Source organism: Epithele typhae (assembly GCF_022376455.1).
Source record: "Epithele typhae strain CBS 203.58 chromosome Unknown BXZ73scaffold_16, whole genome shotgun sequence".
Lineage (NCBI taxonomy): Eukaryota > Fungi > Basidiomycota > Agaricomycetes > Polyporales > Epitheliaceae > Epithele > Epithele typhae.
In genome coordinates this window covers 475,480-497,658 of record NW_025954207.1, presented here as the reverse complement: position 1 = coordinate 497,658, position 22,179 = coordinate 475,480, and the positions used below count along the sequence as shown (strand labels likewise).

General features: G+C 59.5%; 7 protein-coding genes across 7 annotated transcripts; 5 read left to right on the top strand and 2 right to left on the bottom strand.

Moving 5' to 3' along the window:
- Nucleotides 1–382: 382 nt before the first annotated feature.
- On the top strand, nucleotides 383–1,569 carry BXZ73DRAFT_76669 (uncharacterized protein; the record flags this gene model as incomplete). Its single annotated transcript, XM_048022492.1, has 7 exons — nucleotides 383–554; nucleotides 606–676; nucleotides 737–858; nucleotides 920–1,007; nucleotides 1,073–1,228; nucleotides 1,284–1,427; nucleotides 1,489–1,569. 7 exons carry the CDS (start codon nucleotides 383–385, stop codon nucleotides 1,567–1,569), a joined length of 834 nt encoding a protein of 277 aa, XP_047879174.1.
- Nucleotides 1,570–2,139: 570 nt separating this feature from the next.
- On the bottom strand, nucleotides 2,140–4,856 carry BXZ73DRAFT_76668 (uncharacterized protein; the record flags this gene model as incomplete). The annotated part of the gene is made up of 5 exons (XM_048022491.1): nucleotides 2,140–2,742; nucleotides 3,526–3,966; nucleotides 4,005–4,030; nucleotides 4,148–4,244; nucleotides 4,368–4,856. The coding sequence occupies 5 exons, from the start codon at nucleotides 4,854–4,856 to the stop codon at nucleotides 2,140–2,142; spliced, it is 1,656 nt and encodes a 551-aa protein (XP_047879173.1).
- Nucleotides 4,857–8,025: 3,169 nt separating this feature from the next.
- On the top strand, nucleotides 8,026–8,409 carry BXZ73DRAFT_100292 (uncharacterized protein; the record flags this gene model as incomplete). Its single annotated transcript, XM_048014540.1, has 3 exons — nucleotides 8,026–8,112; nucleotides 8,166–8,309; nucleotides 8,371–8,409. The coding sequence occupies 3 exons, from the start codon at nucleotides 8,026–8,028 to the stop codon at nucleotides 8,407–8,409; spliced, it is 270 nt and encodes an 89-aa protein (XP_047879172.1).
- Nucleotides 8,410–8,680: 271 nt separating this feature from the next.
- BXZ73DRAFT_100291 (uncharacterized protein) lies at nucleotides 8,681–11,206 on the bottom strand (the record flags this gene model as incomplete). The annotated part of the gene is made up of 2 exons (XM_048014539.1): nucleotides 8,681–9,593; nucleotides 10,860–11,206. 2 exons carry the CDS (start codon nucleotides 11,204–11,206, stop codon nucleotides 8,681–8,683), a joined length of 1,260 nt encoding a protein of 419 aa, XP_047879171.1.
- A 2,285-nt stretch (nucleotides 11,207–13,491) lies between these two features.
- Nucleotides 13,492–15,226, top strand: BXZ73DRAFT_100290 (uncharacterized protein; the record flags this gene model as incomplete). Its single annotated transcript, XM_048014538.1, has 16 exons — nucleotides 13,492–13,553; nucleotides 13,613–13,691; nucleotides 13,742–13,755; nucleotides 13,810–13,908; nucleotides 13,967–13,976; nucleotides 14,031–14,074; nucleotides 14,126–14,151; nucleotides 14,201–14,235; nucleotides 14,286–14,338; nucleotides 14,391–14,439; nucleotides 14,494–14,594; nucleotides 14,650–14,712; nucleotides 14,767–14,794; nucleotides 14,846–14,903; nucleotides 14,957–15,157; nucleotides 15,213–15,226. 16 exons carry the CDS (start codon nucleotides 13,492–13,494, stop codon nucleotides 15,224–15,226), a joined length of 936 nt encoding a protein of 311 aa, XP_047879170.1.
- Nucleotides 15,227–15,872: 646 nt separating this feature from the next.
- Nucleotides 15,873–18,041, top strand: BXZ73DRAFT_100289 (uncharacterized protein; the record flags this gene model as incomplete). Its single annotated transcript, XM_048014537.1, has 21 exons — nucleotides 15,873–16,012; nucleotides 16,083–16,161; nucleotides 16,224–16,237; nucleotides 16,287–16,328; nucleotides 16,384–16,440; nucleotides 16,495–16,504; nucleotides 16,552–16,569; nucleotides 16,626–16,651; nucleotides 16,708–16,733; nucleotides 16,787–16,821; nucleotides 16,872–16,896; nucleotides 16,952–16,963; nucleotides 17,023–17,038; nucleotides 17,094–17,133; nucleotides 17,187–17,296; nucleotides 17,350–17,399; nucleotides 17,451–17,463; nucleotides 17,521–17,548; nucleotides 17,607–17,664; nucleotides 17,724–17,748; nucleotides 17,828–18,041. The coding sequence occupies 21 exons, from the start codon at nucleotides 15,873–15,875 to the stop codon at nucleotides 18,039–18,041; spliced, it is 1,038 nt and encodes a 345-aa protein (XP_047879169.1).
- Nucleotides 18,042–20,998: 2,957 nt separating this feature from the next.
- On the top strand, nucleotides 20,999–21,842 carry BXZ73DRAFT_100288 (uncharacterized protein; the record flags this gene model as incomplete). The annotated part of the gene is made up of 4 exons (XM_048014536.1): nucleotides 20,999–21,058; nucleotides 21,114–21,363; nucleotides 21,419–21,491; nucleotides 21,557–21,842. The coding sequence occupies 4 exons, from the start codon at nucleotides 20,999–21,001 to the stop codon at nucleotides 21,840–21,842; spliced, it is 669 nt and encodes a 222-aa protein (XP_047879168.1).
- Nucleotides 21,843–22,179: the final 337 nt, after the last annotated feature.

The following is a 22,179-nucleotide window of genomic DNA, read 5'->3' as shown; positions in this document are numbered from 1 at the left end:
GTGCAGGGAACGGCCGCCGACTCCATCTGGCCGGGGACCATTGGCGAAAACGAGAGCCCGTCGCGCGCCCAGCAGTTGGCTGCGGACGTCCAGCGGTCGACGGAACTCGGAACTGGGGCACATGGACAGCGTCTCCCGACAGCGGTGGTATAAACGCTGCGGGACACTATCACTGCGGTGCAAAGTCGTCTGCGTGCCCCCGCGTCGCGTCTGCGCTGCCGGTCCACCTCCCTCCTGCGCCTTGACTCGTCGTTCCTCGTGCTGCGTAGCAGCCACAACCTGTCGGTATAATAGCGCCGCGAGCCAGACCCACCGCCGTTCTCTGTTCTCCTTTCCGCGCTCTCCGGTCTTCTCCTTTCGATCCCATCGACACTCGCCCGACATGGCGATTGGCATCCGTCCCGCCTCTTTCGCGTCCGAGACTACCCCGCTTGCTCCCGATCGGCGTGCATCGTACGCGACAACCTCATCCTCGACGACCTCGATATCCACCGCCTCGACCTCCACCGCCGGGTCCTGCCGACGCGGGTTCCGCATCAAACCTCTAAAGTACTGTACGTACCGCCCGCGCCTGTCTCGTACCGTCGCCGATCTCCCGCGCGCAGGCCACGCACGACGCGCAGCGAAAGCCGCCTACTCCGCCCTCCGCCACGACACCGCGTCGCACTACTTCAAGGTGCGCACCGCCCGCTCTCTGCGCGCACGCCACGCTGACGCGCGCGCGGTGTGGACGCAGGCGGCCGACGATCCCTTGGTATACGAGCTGCGAGAGATCTCCGGGCTAACGCTCAACTTCGCCGACGCGGTCTACCGGCGGAAGGCGCTTACCATCGGGCGCGGGGACGCGGTCATCATCTAGTGCGTGCGACGCCGGGCCACGTACACTCGAGGCTGACCGACCCGTGAATGGCGATCGCAGTGGTGTTCCCGGGACGAGCAACTCGGGACCGCTCCTCCCCAAGTTTTCGCCGCTGCTGAGGATGACGTTCTCGGACGAGCTCGCGGAGGTGCGTCCCCCCGTCGATGTCGGTTTCCTAATATCTCGCGCTCACCGGCACCCGCGACCGTACAGCGGAAACGCGAGTTTTTCGACATGCTCCGCCCAATGCTCGAGTCCGCGCTCGGCCCGCGCGTGCACCAGATGCTCGAGATCCAGTCGCTCTCGACCGCGCCCTCGAAGCAGGGGCGCGGGTACGGCACCGCGCTCGTGCAGGTCGTCAACGACCTCGTGAGTTCCGCGTCTCCCGTCCCGTTCCCGCGCACGAGGCTGACCTTGCCCGCAGGCGGACTCCCTCGGGCGCGCGGTTTACGTGGTCACGACGGACGCGTACCGCTTCTACGAGAAGTGCGGCTACACGCTCGTCGGCGAGGTCTTCATCGGGGACGGGAACCCCGCGTGGCACGGGCCTCCCGCGCCGATCAGGCTGGTGCGTGTCCCCGTGCGCGCGTTTCACGCCGAGAGGGAATTGACTTCGTTCCTCGTCGCAGATGCTCCGAGAACCGAAGGCGGTCGCTCCGCGCGCCGCGCCGGAGTCCGGGTCGCGAAAACCCTGCGGGACACGCCGATAACCTCAGTCGCGCCGCCTCCTTCACTATCTTTCCTCCCTCGGACGTTCTCGGGAAAATGTACCATCTGTACCTATATTGCATACATAGGCGTCTTCCTTCGATTCCACGGCATACCGCGCATTCGCATTTTAGAATAATCACATCTGTTTCCACGCCTTCAACACAAAGCGCGCTTCCACTGTCAGCCATGTTTCAGTGTCCATGTTCAACGTGTTTGCAGGGGTTGCGGTATATCAAGGGGAAACAACGAACACGTTTGGTGCACCTTTTGTCAACCAGAGTCGTAGTGTCTTCCACCGTCATCGCTCGCCGTTATGAGGCTGTCGGTGCCGCTCGACCGCCAAGGCCCGACTACTTCTTTTCAGTCTGCCGCGCGGAGGGCACGGACGACGCACCCCATCATGAACTGGCTGTTGATGGGGAAGGAACGTCTGCGCGCCATACTAAGACGTCACGGCGCTTTCCCCTGATCGTTTCTCCCGTTATGTAGTCTACGTAGCTGCACACATCCGATGCATGCGAGAGGAGCCCAACGCTCGAGAACCAAGTGCTTTGGCACAAGTTATTACATCACAGAAAATGGGTCGGACAGAGGTCCCCTACATTCCGGAAAAACACCTCTCCTTTTTCGGTCGCGAATCCAGCCACACGACCATCCTGGGACAGCGCACACTCCCACACAGCCGGTCCGTCCTCGCAGCTGAGCACCTGGTGCAGCGTCCCGTCCTCGACCTTCCAGAGCCACCACTCCGGCTCAGGCAGCGCAATCCACCGCTGCAACCGCACGTTCTGTATCATCGCCACCCGTCCGTCGCCGGAGAGCTCCGCGCTCTCGGGGACGCCTCTGAAGAGGGTGTCGTAGCGACCGCTGTCGATGCCGGCGATTGTCGCGCCGGTGAGGGTGTCTAAGACGAGGCAAAACACACTGCCAACGACCAGCACGCGCGCCCCGCCGGAGGAGAAGGACGCGCCGCGGATGGGTGGGAGCTTACCCGCCGGGAGCCCCGCAGGTCGGATGGTGGTAACCACGTCGGGAAAGCCGACCGCGGCGGTGAGCAGAGTGCCGTCTCTGCATATTGCGACGACGTGCGGAGGGTGGTCTTCGCGTTCTGGACTTGAGTGCTGGCGGAGAGCGGTCGCGTAGACCCCCGAGTAGGTCCTGGGGACGAGCAGCTGCTAATCGCCGGGAGCATCCGTTGCGACAGCCTTTCGGCAGGGTGCGGATGCATCCGGTGATCCGTGATTCGCGCCCGTGGAGACGCGCCTCGGTGGGCGGCAAGGACGCGTGGCGCGCATCGTCGCGTGGCTGTAATGCACGCCACGCGGCGTCCCTCCCCTTCGCCGTCCGTCCTCTCCTCCTCCTCCTCCTCCTCCTCCTCCTCCTCCTCCTCCCCGCTCTGCCCAGGCAGACAATAGCGACCATACGGTCGACTGTTGTCTGCTATTGGACTCCGGTGTCACCAGGTGACACCGACCTTCTCTCCTCCTAACTCCCTCGACCTCGATCCCGCCCTATACCCACCTTTCCGACTGCATTCACAACAAACCCACCGCATGAGGACGTTCTCAGTATGGAGACTGGAATAGGGGGCCGCAGCGATTTGGTGAGTCCTCCGCTCCATCCTGCACTCCCGATGCCCACCCATGTCCATACCCCCTGCCTACGACAGCCCGAAGACGTCCCCCCTGACGTCCTCCTCCACGCCGCTCTCCTCCGCGCGCTCTCCTCCGCCTGCGTCGCCCGCCCGCGCCATCCGCCTCTGTGTCGCCCTCCTCCTCCTCCTCCTCGCCCTGCGCCGCCCACCCACGCAGCTCGCCCACGCCGCGCTCCTCCTCCTCGCCCTTCTCCACCCGTGCCTGCCGCCTCCTTCGCGCCGTGCTCCTCTACCTGTGTCACCCACCTCCTCCACATCACCGCGTCACCGCGCTCCTCTGTGCCGCGCTCCTCCGCATCACCTTCCTCCGCCTCCGCGCTGCCTTCTCTGCCTCGCCCTCCTGCACCCTCGTCCCTCCTCCACACAGCCCTCCTCCGCCCGCGCGCTGCCCTCTTCCGCCCGCGCGCTGCCCTCTTCCGCCCGCGCGCTGCCCTCCACCTGCGTCGCTCGTCACGCGCCTCCGCCTCCGGACGTCGCCCTCCTCTTCCTCGCCCTGCGCAGCCCGCCCACGCAGCTCGCCCACGCCGCCCTGCTCCGCCCGCGCCTGCCGCCTCCTTCGCGCAACCTGCCCGCCCCGCCTCCTCCACACCGCTCTCCACGTCGCCTGCGTCCGCCCGCGTCGCCCTCCTCCCCCTCCTCGTCCACTTCCCCGCGCATCGCCCGCGTCTACCCGCGTCACCCTCCTCGACGTGTCGCCCTCCACATCGCCCTCCTCCGCCTCGGCCTCCGCGTTGTCGCAGGGCTATAGCACTACTTGCTAGCCCTACTATAGTAGCTTACTATCACATATATTTTAATCGCAAATTCTATACAAAAAGTGCGGTCTGAAACAAAGGGGGAGGTGAGCTCACTGTCGGAGACAGTGAGCTCGAGTGGGAGCACCAGAGGCGCCGGTGATCAGACATGTCGGGGCAGCGTCGCACCCGTGGCGGCGCGTGAGCGCGCCTGGGGAAGCGGCAGCGGCGTAGATTGCAACCGGGCCGGCGGGAGTGACGGATGCATCCACACCTTGCCGAGAGGCTATGGTAATGGATGCACCAGTCCAATAGCTACTGTAGTGGGGACTGCGTTGTCGTAGTATCGGAGAAAGTGGAGTTCGCATGAAGCAGTGGCGAGTGCCCAGACGCAAATAGAGCTGCGCACGGTGGCGGAAGAGGGGGGGTCTGGGGCCAGCGCGACGTCGGAGAGGAGATATCGTTCGTCCTCCGACAGCGCCAAAGTGCTCTCAGGCCGACCCACGTCGAAAGGTGGCATGTGGATGGGCGGAAGAGAGAGGGTGAGGAGGTGCGTGAATGTCAGAGCGTCGTAGATGTGAAAATTCGCTTTGGAATCTTGAACGAATATCTGGCTGCCGTCCCTAGACCACACGAGTCTCGTGACCATGCCATGGAGGGGCTGAAGGTCGATGCGCCCGACAGGTTGAGGGTGTTCTGTAGGACTTGTCCAGGGAGTTTCGACCGGAAGTGGGAAGACGGTTATGTCGTGGCGCGATGCGAGGGCCCACTGCTTCTCAGTCGGACAGAACGCGAAAGAAGATGGTAAATTTGGGTGGGAGGACGAATCTGCGAGGCGGTACCATTGGGAAGGGTGGGATGTCCCGGTCTGACTGTCCCACACGATGCATTCCGACATGCCTGGCGCAGAAAACCGGAAGGGATCCCACAGGGTGCTTGCTGCCCATCTCCCACTAGGAGAACACACGAATCGATCCGGCCGTCCAGCATGCCCGTACTCCGAGACGTGCTTCTCCCCGGCTAGTTTGAGCGACACAGACAGGAATCAGTTCGCATGCGCATTTCCTCAGGGGCACCTCTTTCTAACAACGGCGAGAACAGTCGTTCTAGCAAGGTTGTCCTGCAAGGCATCTGGTTCCGTTTTGGTCCCGCCATGACGCATGTGAGACCTTTCGATTGGAGGCTGGGGTGTTGCGATATAACTTGAGCTAACTGCTGTACGATGGCCATCTGTTCTTGCGTCAAACGAGCGCTGTCCCAGTATACTTCAAAACCGCGGAATATCAATGACAAGGAAAGAAGTGAATTCGGAAGGTTGAGACAGGCTTTGTAAAGATGGAAGTCGGGCTCTGGAGTGGCACTTTGCAGAATAGATATATTCTTCACTTCTGTGAAAAGGGGAAATTCGAAACCTGAGTAAACGTTAGCCGAGTACAATTCGAATGAGCGGAAAGGACCTGCCAGACTCCGCGAGGGTGTCGCTGTCCAGTGTTATATCCAACAGTGACTCCTTGTTGAAATTTAACAGCGCGGTACTCTCCAGACGAGATCCAGGAAACTCAAAACCTCAGAATCAATCACGAGGTTTGGTTCGGGCTGGAAAGCGCGCACCTTTTCCAGATGTAGCGTTTGTATGTTCCGTTGCCGCGTGTAGCGCGTGAGGAGGGATATATTTGAGATCCGTTCCCGAAGAGACAGGCCTTCCACCCGGACGTCCTGAAGTACAGAAAAGGCATTGATAAAACGATGGAGCTGCAAAGCAGTCTGGAAGGCAAAATCCCGCAGGACGAGTTTCCTCACAACACTGTATTGTCCCAAGCAGGCTAGAATCACCGGGGACGTCGGAAAAAGCATGGGGGCGAAAGGAAGGAACCGTCCGTGGAACTCCCATGCGGTAATGTGGCCCAAGTGGGGAAGGAGGACTACGATGGCGGCGATCGGGAGAGGTGTTGGCGTGGAGCCTGGTGTAGCCTGCAGCCGGACGATCTGGACCGTCGAGCGCAGAGAGGTGTCGCGTGCGAGAGTGTTGCAGATCGCGGGTAGCTGGTCGCCTCTAGAAATGATGAGCCTGTGCCAGAGGCGGTAGCGGCTTCGGGGAAGCCATGACTTGCACACCCGGATGCAGCGCGCGAGTGTGGTGTGATCACTGTGAGCGCCGAGGATGTCAATGATTTCCTCAACAACGTCTATGGGGAAGTGGGGAGAGCTCATGGGGAGATGTGACTGGGCCTGGAGAGCGCGATGGTCGACAGCCGTCCGCGAAAGCAAAAGTATGGAGGCAAGAAGAAGGCGACCCTAATGCGACTTCACTTGCGGGCGTTGCACGATAAGGTTAGGCGATGCGAACAGAGTTCAATCAAACGATATTGCTAGCCAAAACGTATTGCACATGGGTTGCAGTTGACTGGGCAAATTGTCACCATGAGAAGCTTGGTCAGGTCGCAGACTCAAGAGATGGAACAGTGTGACATACCCAGCTACTACACCCCTGGGCCGACTGGAGCATACTAAGTTCGACCTCCACTTATTCCCACCTCTCGTTAGTTCCTATTTTTGGGCTGCACGGGGACATGGAAGAGATGGTCGTGCGTGAGGGTGTGGCTGCGATGGAGGCAAGAGAGAGGCGCACCTCAAAACTTCAAGGGCTCACTGCACCAGCCGAGCACGTGCCACTGGTGCTCGCGCGCTAATAACCGGCGCCTGGCAAGCGTCCGACACATCTTGTCGAGGATGTTTGCTTGACCATGTAAGTATTTACACCTCCTTCCCCCCGCAGTACTCCGCAGGAAAGTAGCGTTTGATGCAGTACAGCTAGTACCACAGGACCGCCTGGAGGAGTGGAGAGCTTTTGATCCAGTACTCGATCGGTCTGAGTTCCGCTCGAACCGGCCCATCGCTCCAAAGGCGGGCCAAGAGCAACAGCTGCAATCAGGCCTCGCGGAGTGCCTGTTGATGGTTTCTAGAGAGCTGCTCAAGAGTCAATTGTCAGCCGCGAAGTGACCTAGCACTCGGCTCGTGTTTGTCAAGACTCGGTCCTGGGTTAGGGTCATTACTACATGCACTCCGAGTCTCCGGCATACGCTACGCTAGTCTTACTACCACCATCATCGCTACCCCTCGTGGTGTATCCCCGCTATAGACGTGGATCCAACGCAGTTGCGACGGCCTCAAGACTCACCCGAGGAACACCACCCCCGGATCCTTACAGTGTTCGCCTTCGAAACGTGGCCGTCGCCCATACGCTGACGCGGTGCTGCGCCCGGGTCTGCGCCTGCAGCCCCACAAGTGCCCACTGTGAGTCCGAATCAAGCTGCATCGTGTCTTAAGCGGCTTAAATACCTTTTGAATTTCCACAGGCCCATCACCAATGCTTCTCGCCGAGCACCCAGGAGTTCTAGGTCTTACTGAACCATGAACGAACCTAACTTAGCACCGGTCGCCCTTAGTAGGCCAACCATCTGCATCGGTGTTGGGCGTCATGCCCTTTGGATACTGCAAATCATGGGCCTGGATATCACACACTTTCGTTCACCGATTGAACCACCACCTCTGGCGCGCCGTAGAAGGAACCTGGCGCGCGTTCTCGACCAACACCGAGTAGCGCTACTTCGACGTATTTCTTCTCTCGCCCTCTCCATGATTGACTCGCACTCATTGCCAGTCTTTCCTGCAGGGCACAGACCATATCCCATGGTTCAGCGCGTTGCACGGCAAGCTTGTCTTCGTCCTGCTCTTCATTCCCTTCGTCACCGCGCCCAGCGTGCGCCGACGATTGGCAGTGAGAGCTCGTTGATGCGTTCGACTGGAAGTTCTCGAAACCTTTCTCTCCTGCTCATAATCCACCAATCGGATAGCCCGCGTCCCAACGAGCCGCCCTCGCTGGCGTAGCCCGACCCACTCGTGCGTAAACTCATGCCGATAGCTGCTGCTAAGGTGGGCTCGACCATCACCCCTGGCGTGCGCCCCGAACACGACTGACGCTCTGCCTCTCGTCCGCGACAGCGCCGGCCAGAGTTCGAAGAAGCGATGCAGAAGCTGGAAGAGGAGGCGTTCGCGGCGCGTGGGGGATGTTCGTCCTCACCGGCCTCGTCACCGCGCCCGAGGCGCAGGGACTGGGCCACACCGGCGCGCTCCTCGAGGTGCTTCTCGCGACGGTGCGTCCACGATCTGGAGCGCGGGTCTCGGAGAAGACTGATCGCGCGCGCAGGCGGACGCGGAGGGGCGCGCGGTGCGCACCTCGACGACGGACGCGGCCGGGTCCTACGCGCGGCACGGGTTCGAGCTGCTTGGCGAGGCGTGGGTCGCGACGAACGATCCGGACTATAACAGACCCCCGGCGCCCGTTCGCGCGGTGCGTGCTCCTACTTCTGGTGTATGTGGGGGTGAACTGACAAAGGCGTGCGGGACGGCAGATATCAGGGAGCCTCAGCCACCTCAAAGTAGGCTTGTAGACAAGCCATAAGGTTGCAATGTAAAGCAAATATGCCTCGTACAGTATCTGACCGGAGTGCCAATGACGTTATGGACGAGATGGTATGGCGCCAACTACTAGTTTCACACTCGATGAATAGCGTGCACCTTGTCTTTCCTCGGAGTGTGACAAAATCACGTCCTCGATATGCCCCATCGGAAAGTGGCATAGTCGAGAGGGGCCTGAGGCTCGATCGCACGCAGCAGGTTTCAAGCCTCTTGAGAACCAACGTGCTTTGCCAGTACAAGTTGTCACATCACAGAAACTGAGTCGGACAGATCTAGGTCCCCTACATTCCGGAAAAATACCTCTCCTTCTTCAGTCGCGAATCCAGCCACACAACCGTCCCGGGACAGCGCACACTTCCACACAGCCGGTCCGTCCTCGCAGCTGAGCACCTGGTGTAGCGTCCCGTCCTCGACCTTCCGGAGCCACCACTCCGGCTGCAGCCCAAACCACCGCTGCGACCGCTCGTTCTGTATCATCGCCACCCGTCCGTCGCCGGAGAGCTTCGCGCTCGTGGGGATGCCTCTGAAGAGGGTGTCGTAGCGGCCACTGTCGATGCCGGCGATCGTCGCGCCGGTGAGTGTGTCTAAGACGAGGCAGAACACGCCGCCCACGACCAGCACGCGCGTCCCCTCGGAGGAGAAGGACGCGCCGTGGATGGGTCGGAGGTCACCTGGAGGTCGGATGGTGGTAACCGCATCGGGTAAGCCGACCGCGGCGGTGAGCAGAGTGCCGTTTTCGCATATCGCGACGACGTGGGGACGGTCCGGGTCTTCGCATTGTGGACTTGAGTGCTGGCGGAGAGTGGTCGCGTAGATCTTCGAGTCGATCCCTGGGACTGCGTTGTCGTAGTATCGGAGGAAGTGGAGTTCGCAAGAACCGGTGGCGAGTGTCCAAACGCAGATCGAACTGTGTTTGATGGAGGAGGAGGTGAAGGGGGCCAGCGCGACATCAGAGAGGAGATATTGTTCGTCCTCCGACAGCGCCAAAGTGCTCGCACGCCGAACCTGCACGCCGAAGGTTTCCGTGTAGATGGGTGGAGGAGAGAGGGTACGGAGGTGCGTGAATGTCAGAGCGTCGTAGATGTGGACTTTCGCCGTTGAATCTTGAACAAATATCTGGCTGCCGTCCCGAGACCACACGAGTCTTGTAACCAGGCTATCGAGAGGCTGAAGGTCGATGCACCCGACAGGTTGAGGGTGTTCTGTGAAACTTGTCGGGGATGTTTCAACCGGAAGTGGGAAGACGGTTACGTCGTGGCGCGATGCGAGGGCCCAGTGCTTCTCAGTCGGACAGAACGCGAAAGAAGATGGTAAACTTGGGTAGAAGGGTAAATCTGCAAGGCGGCACCATTGGGAGGGGTGGGATGTTCCGGTCCGACTGTCCCACATGATGCATTCCGACATGCTCGGTGCACACCCCTCGGGGTCACGACTCCACACGGTGCTTGCTGCCCATCTTCCACTAGGAGAAAACACGAATTGATCCGGTGGTCGGCCATGCCCGTACTCTGAGATGTTCTTCTCGCAGGCTACTTTGAGGTCGGACACAGATAGATTAGTCCGCGTGCACATTTTTTCAGAGGAAGAATACGTACTCGAGTAGTCTGGGGGAGCGATATGCAGCAAACCTCTTTCTAACAACGGCGAGAACAGGCGTTCTAGCAAGGCTGTCCAGCGAGGCACCTGGTTCCGTTTTGGCCTTTCTATGACGCATGTAAGGCCGTTCGATCGGAGGCCGGTGTGTTGCAATGTCACCTGAGTCAACTGCCGAACGATGGCCATTTGTTCTTGCGCCAAACGAGCGCTGTCCCAGTACACCCCGACACATCGGAATATCAGGGAAAAAGAAATTAAAGAATTCGGAAGTTCGAGACAGGTTTTGTAAAGTTCGAAGTCGGGAACTAAAGTTGGGCCTTGCCGAATCGATAGATGCTTCAATTGTGCGAAAAGGGGTATTTCGAAACCTGAGCAAACGTTAGCCGAGTACAACTCGAATAAGCGGAAAGGACCTACCAGGCTCCGCGAGGGTGTCGCTGTCCAGTGTTATATCCAACAGTGACCCCTTGTTGAAATTTAATAGCGTGGTACTCTCCAGCCGAGGTTGAACCTCAAAACCTCGGGATCAATCACGAGCTCGGGGTCAGGCTAGGAAGCGCGCACCTCATCCAGATGTAACGTTTGTATGCCCTGTCGATGCGTGTGGGGTGTGAGGAGGGATATATTTGAAATTTGAGTCCGACAAAACAAACGCTCCATCCGGACATCCTGAAGCGCAGGAAAGGCATTGATAAGACGATGGAGCTGCAGAGCAGTCTTGAAAGAGCAGTCCCGCAGGACGAGCCTCCTCACAGCACGGTATTGTCGCAGACAAGCTAGAATCACCGGGGGCATCAGGAAAAAAAAGGGAGAGGAAGACGCGAACCACCCGTAGAACTCCCATGCGATAATGTGACCTAGATAGGGAAGAAGGACTGTGATGGCGGCGATCGGGGGAGTTCCTGGCGCGTCGACATCCGAGCCCGGTGCAACCTCCAGCCGGACGATCTGAACCGTCGAGCGCAGAAAGGTGTCGTGTTTGAGGGTGTTGCAGATCGCGGGCAGCTGGTCGCCCCTAGAAATGATGAGCCTGTGCCAGAGGCGGTAGCGGCTTCGGGGAAGCCATGACTTGCACACCCAGATGCAGCGTGCGAGTGCGGTGTGATCACTGTGAGCGGCGAGGACGTCAATGATGTCTTCCACAACGTCTATGGGGAAGTGGAGCGAGCTCATGGGGAGATATGACTGGGTTTGGAAAGCGTGATGGTCTACACCCGTCCGCAGAGATGAGAGTATGGAGGTGGCAAGGAGAAGGCGAACCTGATTGAAATAGCTCCGACTTCGCTTGTGAACGTTGTGGCATGATAAGGTTGGGTGATGCGAACAGAGCTCAACTTTCAAACTATATTCATAGCCCAAGAACTGCCGCGGTGGAAAGCCTCTGCAGTTGACTGGGCAAATGGCCACAGTTGAATGTATGGTCAGGTCGTAGACTGTCTATAGAGATGGAACAGCGTCACATACTAAGGCACACCCCTCTTCGAGCATAAATCTGATGTTGGTGTTTTGGCTGGACTGGCCTTGTTACGAGAGGCTCGCCGCCGTCGCGACCTGTTTCCGCCTGGCACCCGCCACCAGTATTACCCTCATACACCGTTCCCGCATGCACGTATTCGCTACGGGATTACCTACCGGTTCCTCCCCGTCGCCCCTTCTACCCGTCTCTCCGCTACCGCGAGCCTCTACGAGGTCAAGCGCGTTCTTCAATCCGACTCGCCCGACCCCCGCGCTCCGGTGCTCCGCAGCCGCAGTACTGACCCCCACTTATTCCTGACATCTGTCGTTGAAGCTGTCATTCTGAGTCTTTGAAATGCTTACTTATGGGGGATAGGCAAGGGACTCGCCTGTGATAGATCGGATGAAAGATGTCGCGTGCGAGGCGTTTGCACGACACTGAGGTAGCATACACGTGATTGCGTCTGAGTCACAAGACCCCCAGCGGCCCGTTCTCAATGCTCATCATCTCTCTCCCCCGCATCCACTCAATCCCGTATTCATCCTCTACAAAATGTACTTCTGTGTCACAGTCGCAAACACACGCAAGTACACTCCTCCGACTTGCCGCAAAGCTTGTTCATGTGTTACAACTTCCAACTGCTGTCGGTATTAAAGTATCCTGCGGGCGAGGATATATGCGCATGGGTATGGTATACAGTCGTCGTGAGTTCCTTGCCATGGTCTCCCCTTCCGCGATCTCATTCGTCCGCAGCAGCAATGAGGGAAGCTCCGCACGTGCAGGGACAGCACAAGTAGCCGGCCGCAATTCCCAACTTTTTGTTGATTTTGCTCGCGCCGGCGATTGCGCCTGCAGAACGGCACAAGACATTTGGTACGAAGTTCTCGTGAGTTTCTTTACAACTTGCCTGCGACGACAGTGAGGTATCCCTTTCCAATGCTGTTTAAGACGCTGTGAGATTCCCTGTCAGTCACTGGAGGATTCTCTTTGATGCCCGGAATCGCTCACCTCATTATTATCTCCGTCAGATCAGAAGCGTAGTATATGGATGTCGAAGAGAATTGACAGCGTGCAGCGGAGAGAGAACGGTTGCGAAGAACGCCATCCAAGACACCTTATGACTTAGGCAGGTTCACAGCCTCCATCATCGACCGACTAATATCTGCATCACCGCCGAAGCGTCACTCTACACGAGAGACCGCTCGAGCCCGCGGCTATGAATAGCACAGACTGTTGGTGGACCTGACGATGTTGAAGGAGTCACTCGTCCCAACAAATGATTCGTGACGGGGAAAGGCCCTCACTGGAGTAAAGAGGACGCCGGAAAATGATGCTCCTTGTCTTCCCCGCATGATGATGTACGTTTTCGACGGCACAGGCATTTATCGCTTGCTTCGCTAATCTAGCCAACAGTGGCGGATCCGCATCGTCGGACTATGGTATCATCGCGTTTCTGGAGCGTTGTGAATGCATGTCGTCCACTTCCTCTATTCCACGTCAAGCTCGGTGCATTGAGGCGGAGATACCGAGCCTCGGTAGCCTACCACTACCACCCTGCCAACTCTTGATGTCCGCGTGCAGCCTGCCACATGGTCTCAAGGTCATAGGCCCGGACGCAACTTGCTCAAAAGGTATCTGCTGTCCCTTTCTTGTCCGAAGAGACTCCCCACATAGTGCTGATCAGACAGAAGGTTGAGGCGCGACTGCATCACAACGTCTGCTCGGTTTGCGGCACGTCGCATTTCCCCAATCGTACCAAATCTCCACCCGCTCGAGGGCTGACCGGTTGCCCGCCCCACATCCTTCCACGCGGTACAGAGATCTTTACTTGGTATATTCGACTACGTAGCTCTGGCAGTACGTGCTCTACGACTGACAGTGACGTCGCTCCGGCAGTCGGATGATTGGGAGACCGTATTAGAACCCGGCACGCAGAGCGTTCGGCCCTCAGAGCCCCGCGATACTTATCCCGCACCGCCCGCAGCGACACCACCTCTCGAGTATGTCCAACCCCGCAGAAGGATTCTTTGGCGGGCTTCTTCTCCAGGTCTTCATAGCCTGCATGTACGTCTCATCACCCTCCATCTTCGCCCTCGCAGAAGTTGATTCCCTTCAATACACAGGCTGTACGGCGTCACAACTTTACAGACATTCATCTACTTCCAGCGCTACCCCGCAGATGCGGCGTTTGTCAAGACTATTGTCAGTCAAGTTCTCGAGTCCCCTGTCACCTCTACTCACGATATTCACAGGTTGCGATTGTCTGGTACGTAATCGAGCAGCAAGCTGGTGTTCGAGTTTGACCTCATAGCGCTATCAGGGTGGTAGAGACCATCCACACGGCCTTCTGCATGCGATTCTCTTTCGCATACCTGATCGATAACTTTGGAAATGTCGAGTACTTCCTGCACCTCAATTGGTGCGTGTCACGCCCGACTTCCGATATACTGTCCACTGACATGTGCATGGTTGTCTAGGGGAGTCGGAGTGCGCAGAGTTACCGTCGGTGACTTGGAGGTCGTCTAACGATTTGCTGCTCAGATATCAGTGATAGCGGAAGTCATCGTCTCGACCGTCGTGCAAATGTGCGTTCTGACGTTTGTCGCTCCATCATCCCGCACTCATCACGCCGACAGCTTCTACGTGCGTCGCGTGTGGATCAGTGAGCAGTCTGCCCTTCCTATATAAAAACTTCTGATGAAGCTTCACAGTCAGCGAACACAGGAAGTTCCTCACTGGAGTGATCGTATGTCATGAGCGATTGATAGTCGTCATGCCTGCTGATGAACTCCTTAGGCGCTATTCACACTACTCAGACTCGTTTTTGGTGCCGGATCTGCATACTTGTGGTACGCACCCGGATCCGAAACAAAGCTACAGAGCTGACATTACAGCGCTCAGTTACAGATACCCCGAGTGGATCCCTTTCAGGAATCAGCCCGTGTCGTTAGTGAGTAAACCAACCCAGTCTGTACTTCTCGTATCCAACTCTTCATCTTTCCAGATCACGGTCACCGGCGGTCTTGGCTGCGCCGCCGCCGCGGACCTCCTTGTTGCGCTGACTTTGTCATACTATCTCCTGCGCGGACGCACAAACTGGGACACGTACGCCCATCCTGCTTTTTTTTTCCCGTCGGGTCTGATCCGGTCCCTTTCCCAGCGCAGAGAGAAGCAAGATCAGAATGATAGTTCTATACGTTGTGAACACGGGAGCGATTACAGGGTGCGTTGTCGCCTAGGATGTGCCCTTCCAGCCGTTGACTCGCCCGCCGATCAGCGCGGCATCGGTGCTGGCGGTCGTTCTAGTGAATAACCTTGCATACGCCTCCTACGCATGTCGTTGACACGCGACCTAGTTCTCCACACAGACCGCCAACCTCGTCTTCCTGGGAATCGTCGAGATCCAGGGGAAGCGTGAGTCGCCTTTCGATTCCCCACCTACTGGGATGCTGATCGTGTTGCCGCAGTCTACGCAAACTCCTTCCTTGGGAGGTATGCTAGTCTCCTTGCCTCGTGTCTAACTTCTCGTCTGAAGAACCGGGCGTTGTGGTACAGCCTCAATGCGCGTGAGCACATCCGGGAGAGTCAGCCACCCTCGCGGCGTCTTGTGGACGAATCGTTCGGCAACATCAGGCTCAGGTCTCTTCCATCTTCCCCGTCCACGGTCGGTATTCATCGTGCACGCATACCTGTGGACTCTTGCTCATTATTTTTAATCCGCAGCCGAATGGGGATGATATTCTCCGCACGTCCTCTTCTCGGTGCCGAGAGATGTACAATCGACATGAGGTGACTTCCATCGCCGTCTGGATGTTCCAATGTCCCCGGCTGATAGAACGACCAGATACTTGTGACCAAAGGTCACTCGTTTGCGTAAAGTCATAGCCCAACTGCCCACCATTGAACACTCAATCCGAAGGCTTGTGTACGATATTCCTGTGTACGATTTTGGATCGGACGTATTTTACCGAGGCTTGTTTTTGCGCGGGACTCGATCACGTGTTCATTCGCACATAGCGTCGACGTCATCGCGCACGATGACCTCGCCCGTACGTCTCCTTTTCCGGTCGTGTCCAGCTTTGCCAGCAATCGATACCTGGGCGAGGCTGAACGCGCTGCGTCATCGGTTCTCCAGCAGTTCACCGTCTGCCTCTGGTCACCCGACCCGCATGGCTGTGAGAGTTCTTCCCGAGCACGCTGGCATCCTCTCTCTCACCCCTCTGTCTTCCTCCTCTTCTCTCACCTTCCTCCCACATCTCTCTGGCCCCGAGGGTGTCCGCGCGTGTACCGCTGATCCCGCCTAGATTGACCAAGCGCATATAGTCCTCCTCCACGCCCGCCCACGCCTCGGTCTCCTTTGCGCACCCCCCCTCCACTCCCGTCATGTCCGGCCTCGGGAACGTGACGACGACCTCCAGCGGTCTCGCGAGCATTCCGCCTGAGCTCGTGCCCCTGCTCGCGGCGTGGATGCCGTTCGACAAGACTCTAGGAGCGTACCTCCTTGGCGCATTCGCGGGCCTTATGTGCGTCTTTTCACTTCTTCCGCTGCACTGGCTGATGAGCGCAAGGACCGGCTGACGACGTCCGCGACAGGTTGTACGGCCTGGGCGTGCACCAACTATACCGGTACTACACCCTCTTTCCGACCGACGATCTTTACATCCGCGTCATGGTCAGTACCGTTCACTGCGCCTCCGCCGCCAAGTTGACCAATGACCGACGCCGGCGTCCCAGGTTGCAGTCGTCATGTGAGCCATTGACCACCTCCGGAGACGCGGCAGCTCAACCCAGGTTCAGGCTGCTAGAAACCGCGCATGCTGTCCTTACGATGCATACATGGTGAGCGCCGCGTCTTTCTCTCTGCAAGCGTTTGACGGTGAAATGGCGGGCACAGTTATTTCTATCTAGTCACCAACTACTTCAACTTTCTTGCATTGCTCGAAGGCGTTTGGTGCGTTTTTTCTTGTCTCTGCATCCTCTTGCGGTTCTGAAAGGTCTGGTCCAGGTCATTATACGTGAGTGAATGTTCCGCTCACGCGCAGTCCGCTGAATTTTCTATCAGGCGTTGCCCGTCCTCCTGGTGAGTGTCCTGTCCGAGCCATTCCACAGGGACCACGCTGATCAGCGACGGCGAAGAGCGGTATCATGATAACTTCTCAGGTGTACGTTATCCTGCATTTCGACTGATCGGAAGAAGGTTGATGATTGTCGGATTCAGGTTCTTCGCCAGACGCGTGTTCCTCAGTACGCCATTTGTCCTCGACGCATTTCGCTTCCTTTCGGCTCACGTCGCGCAGTTGGGACTCGATACCGCATCATCGTCGGGATTGCTGTGAGCACCTCGCGCGGCCCGGTTGTCGATTTCGCTCATCGACCCCGTAGATGCTCTGCTTTGTTGGAGAGATATGTGAGTTCTGCTCTCAGCGATACGATTATACCGATGAGCTCACGGATCAATATAGGCTTCACAATCGGTGTGCCGTATATCAACCATTACTGTTATCGCCTTCTAATGTCATTGTATGCACTAAAGCAACTACTGTCCTGACGTACGGCGACCATTCTCATACTCGTCCACCATTTCCTGACTTCATGTATTCGCAGATTCCGCTCGCCACTCCTTGGAACGGCGCCGTCCACGGTCGTACGTACCTTCTCTCGCGGTCATTAGAGCAAATATAACTCTTTCCCCATCAGTGGCTCGTGCCATCGACCTTCGCCGCCGCATTCCTTGCGGATACCCTCTTTACTGTAACACTCATTGTAGTCTTACGTCGAAGCCGTTCGGGTCATACCGGGTTGAAGCGGTAGGCCTGCCAACAGAACTGTCGTACTTGATCGACTCTCATGGGAATCGCAGGCCCAATGAGACGCTCTTCGACAAGTTTATGTTGTACGCTGTCAGCACTGGTACGTTTCGACGGTCTCCCCAGATGTTCTTCCGCTCACCACGTGAGACAGGTCTCCTACACTGGTATATTCGTCCCTGCATCTCGTTTTCGGGATATCCGCCGATTATCTTCTCTCCCAGTATCTTCAACTTCATCTCTCTCATCCTGGTGCGTACCTCGTCTCGTTCAGCTGCGCAAGCGCTCATGTCCGACGCCATGCGGTCAGACGACGACGACGTTCCACACCTTCATCTACATCTTCTTCAGCATCATCTCCGCGCGCCGTGAGAGCTTCCTGTTTCTCTCGCGTCCTTCTTCCTCGCTCATCTCCTCATTCATATAGTATACGCGAACTCCCTGCTGGCAGTGTAAGCGTCTCCACGCCCCCACACCTCCCCCGCGTCCGTTTCCGCGCGCTAACCCCGCATCACCCCCCGTGTGGCACAGGCTGAACTCGCGCGCGCCCATCGCCGGCCGCGGCCTCGAGGTCTTCGACGCCGGCACCTACGACCTGCACCTGCTCGCGCGCGTGCAGCAGCGAGCGGCGAAGGTGACGTGGAACGTGCCTCAGGCGCCCGAGCGCGCGCAGGCGTCGATCGCGATCAAGGTGACGACGGAGAGCGAGGGCTGGGACAGCAAGGCGTCGGGGCTGTCGGTGTGAGGCTCTCTTGCGCCAGACGTTGGGATTGGGTGTGCGAGCAGGTGCGCTTCTATTGGCTCGCCCGGGCGCTGGTTGTGTGTTTTAATGTGGGGTTTGTGGCTCTGAACCGTCTATGTAGTCTACCGAGATACCCCACTCCTTGCGCTTCCTCTTCGAGTTCCATGGGGTGCTTGTGATGGATCAAGAACTTGCGTATCTACCCGGAGGACGGCAGGCCAACAAGCACGGAGAGATACAAGCGTTGAGCAAACACAGCCTCGCGCGATGCTTTGACGGTGGAGAAGCAGAAGCTCCCGAGGGACATTTGCACCAGGTGCGCACTCGCTACCGACACGCCGCACCCGCGCGTTGGCGACAGACAGCGAGATGAACGGACATCTTCATGTCACGCCGCGTCGGGCCCGTCGCGTCTTCGACCGCTGACAAGCCCCACGCGCCCATTTTGTGCAACCTCACGCGCGCGGGGCAGAGTCACGTCTGCGCACACACAATAGCCCGTGTGCAGACCGACCGTCACGGCGGTACGTATTTCCGGGCTTGTCTACGCGCCAGACAACCCCCTCACCGTCGATCGCGAGCGCTTATACATACATAGCGCACGAACGCGGTCTCCTCGTCCGTCGCGACTCGCCACATCGAGCGGGGCCCGCACGGGCGCGCCGCCGTCGCCGAGGACCGAGGCACCGCGCGCGCAAGACGTGCGGAAACGAGCCTAAAGGAGCTTTGACGGGGGAGCCTCGGCGACGGCGAGCGCGAGAGTCGCGAGCTCTCGATCGCGACCCGGCGGGCGGGGGACAGATTGGACGGGGGCGCGTGCGCCTTTGAGTCCGCACGGAGGTCGCGAGTTTTGGAGGAGGAAAGTTGTGGCCCGAGAGGTAGAGAATGTCGGAGGCCGTATGGAGGACCGTCGAGAGGAAGAGACGGGAGGGTCCGCGGACTCCTGGACGGGTAGAAGAGCGGAGATGATGCATGATGGTGTGTGCGGACGCGTGATGGGGCACGAGTCGCCGGTGAACCAGGTAGGGCGCCGCGGCGAGGAGGCAATGAGGTGGAAGCAGTGGTCGCCATCGCTGTCACGTCCGAGGCTGAAGGCAAGTTGACGTCGTCGAACGTTGAATATTGAATATTGAGTTTCGAACCCACCCACCTGCGCGTCGCGGCGCGCGCGAATTGTGCGGCACAGCCGTCCAATGACATCTCATTCCAGATTCTGTCCATCTCTGTCGGCTGTGGCGGCGAAGATGGCTGATTGCGGCGGCTGCAAGCTGATCATGCGACGATTGCGCACTGGCGATATCGGAGCCCCGCTTCTACTTTTCCATCGGTCGAACCACATCATCGCTAGCGAATCACGTGCGAGACGCGCAAACGCAGATACAACGCCCCGGCCGCGCATGTCGCCTGCGCGAAGATGGCGTACGGACGGCAGTACGTATACCTGTACAGAGCTTCTTCGCGATCCAGGCACTTCGGCTTCCTCGGACGGCGGGGGCACTAACGCGAACGTTAACTCGCCGCCCACAGGGGGGCGCGCGCGCGCACCCTTGAGCCTCAAAGCTTCACCGCCCGGACGAGCACGCGCAATTGCTCGGGACGCGAGTGTGGGTGTCGTGCGCGGGTCGGGGAGCGCCGGGCGTGATAGCACCGGGGTGGCGAGAGCGAGAGCGAGGGGGGAATCATCGCCGGGCTGGACGCGCTCGGGCTGGGCGCACGCACACCGACGTATCGAGATCCAGCCTTCCGTGGCGGGGTCCGGGGAGCGTCGAGAGAAAAGCGTTCGCTGCGCAGCCGCGCCGAGAGCACGGACGCAGGGAAGGAGGGGCGTCGAGGACGCGCGCACGGCCGAGCCAAGGCAGGGCGCGGTGTCGCAGTGGGCAGTTTGCGCGTCCCCTCGACGTGCGCCCCCGCGCGCGCAGCCTGGTGCCCCGACGCGTCTCGTCCAATGCGCCCCGCTGGGTTGGGGCGGATGTTCTCAGGAGGGCGGACGTCGTTCTCGCGCCGCGCGCGAGCTTTGTCACCGCGCCGCACGGACTCACACACGGGACGGTGGGGCGCTGGACGAAGACGGGGGGGGCAAGGGGAGGGCGTCACCCGCGACACGCGTCCGAGCGCTGCTGTCGAGCAGGACCCGATTTGCGGGAGAGAGAGCTGTCGAGGACTCAGGCCAGGCACGTCGAATCTCTTTATTCTGTCACAGCGAACTGGACACCCGGCCGAGATGACCGCGAACAGCGCCTTGAACGCGCACCGAACACGCATCCGGGCCCCGTTCAAGACAAGCCCGTCCCCGACGGACTGCTGACTGGGGAGGGTGTCGCGCGTATGTTTGAACACAGGCGCGCCGACCCGGAACACAAGACGCCCGTGATCGAAAATGGAGACACGGCCACGTGTCTGTTCGAACCCGCACTCAACGTTCAAACGTTCAACATTCGCGACGTCCCCGGACGTTCCAGATGGGATCCAACAAGCCCGTCCATCTCCGCGGTGTCCTCAACCGCGGACAAGGTGCGGACGCTGCTGCTGCCTTGCACCTCCCACTCACCAACCGGCATGCACACCTCCAGCGTTCGCAGTTCTCCGTTCCGTCCACAACTTGATCGCAGCCCCGGGTTACCTCACAGGCTTCACCGCCCGCATGCCCTGCGGCCGTGCACGACGGCGACGCCCAATTCCGAATTGACGGCGCACCTCGTGGGAGGATGCGGCAGGGCTTGTCTGCGCCCTTACGCCTCCGCCACGCCCGATTGGCCAGCCCAACTCCCTCACTCGTCTCCACCCCCACCCGCCTTCTCTCGCATCCCAGACAGACAGTGACAGTGACGAGGGCCGCGCGACGGTATAAGAACGCTCGGCCGCTCATTCTCGTCCTCACCTCCCTCCGTCCTTCGACCCCGGTCTTCCTCCTTCCTACCTCCCTTTTTAGCCTCTTCCTTCGCCCTTTCGCCTCTTCCAAGATGCTCGCTGCTGCCTTTGCCGCCTTCGCGCTCGCCGCCTCCGCCATGGCTGACCAGACCGTACGTGCCTTCCCCAGCCGTCCTCCGTCCCTCCCTCACCTGCTCTTCCCCCCAGATCCTCGTCGGTCAGACCGGCGGCAAGATGGCCCTCGCCTTCTCGCCCAACAACATCAACGCGACCAAGGGCGAGGTCATCACCTTCCTCTTCAACGGCATGCCCGGCAACCACACCGTCGCCCAGTCCTCCTTCGCCACCCCCTGCGAGCCCCTCGCGAGCGGCTTCGACTCCGGCTACGTCCTCGTCAAGAACGGCACCTCCGGGCCCTTCCCCACCTTCAACCTGACCATCACCGACGAGACCACCCGTGCGTCCCTCTCTCTCACTTCGCGCTTCCCTGCTCACCCACCGTCCCCGCACAGCGATCTGGTTCTACTGCGCGCAGGTCCTCGGCCCCAACGGCCCCCTCGCCCACTGCCCCGCCGGCATGGTCGGGTACGCGCCCTCTCCCCCCTCTCCCCTCTGTCTCCCCTCCGCTCACGCCCTCCCCCCTCCTTCAGCGCGATCAACGCCCCCGGGACGGGCGACCACGTCTTCGCCTCCTTCTCCGCCGCGGCGACGCAGACCCCGACCACGCAGCCCACGCCCGCGCTCCTCGGCATCGGCGCGTCCGCGTCCGCGTCCGTCTCGCCCACCGCCGCCACGAACGTCGCCTCGAACGCGACCTCGACCGGCTCCTCCTCGACCGGCTCCGCGACGAGCAGCGGAAAGTCGAGCGCCGGCACCGTCGTCGTCAACGGCGCGCTCGCGCTCGTCGCCGCCGCCTTCGGCGTCGTCCTCGCCTGAGCGCGGTGGATGTAGGGGCCCGCTGTGCTTCGCAAGGTCGCGCGAAGCGGAAAAGGGGCGGGTTCTCGGTGGCTTGGATGCGGACTCGGACGGATACCATACGGCTCTCGCACTTAGACGCATTGTGGGTCGCTCTCTAGGCCAGAGGGAAGGGGTAACGATACTGTTGAGACTCTTAATACGACGCGCTCGCGCACGCACTCTTACGCACGTAGTGACACGGAGGCTCCGTCGCCGAATGGACGTGCGGTCGCCCACAGAACCCCCGTGCGTGCGTCAGTAGTGAGGCATTTGCGCGCCCGCGAAAACGCCGCGCGACGTGCGTGTGCATTGTGTG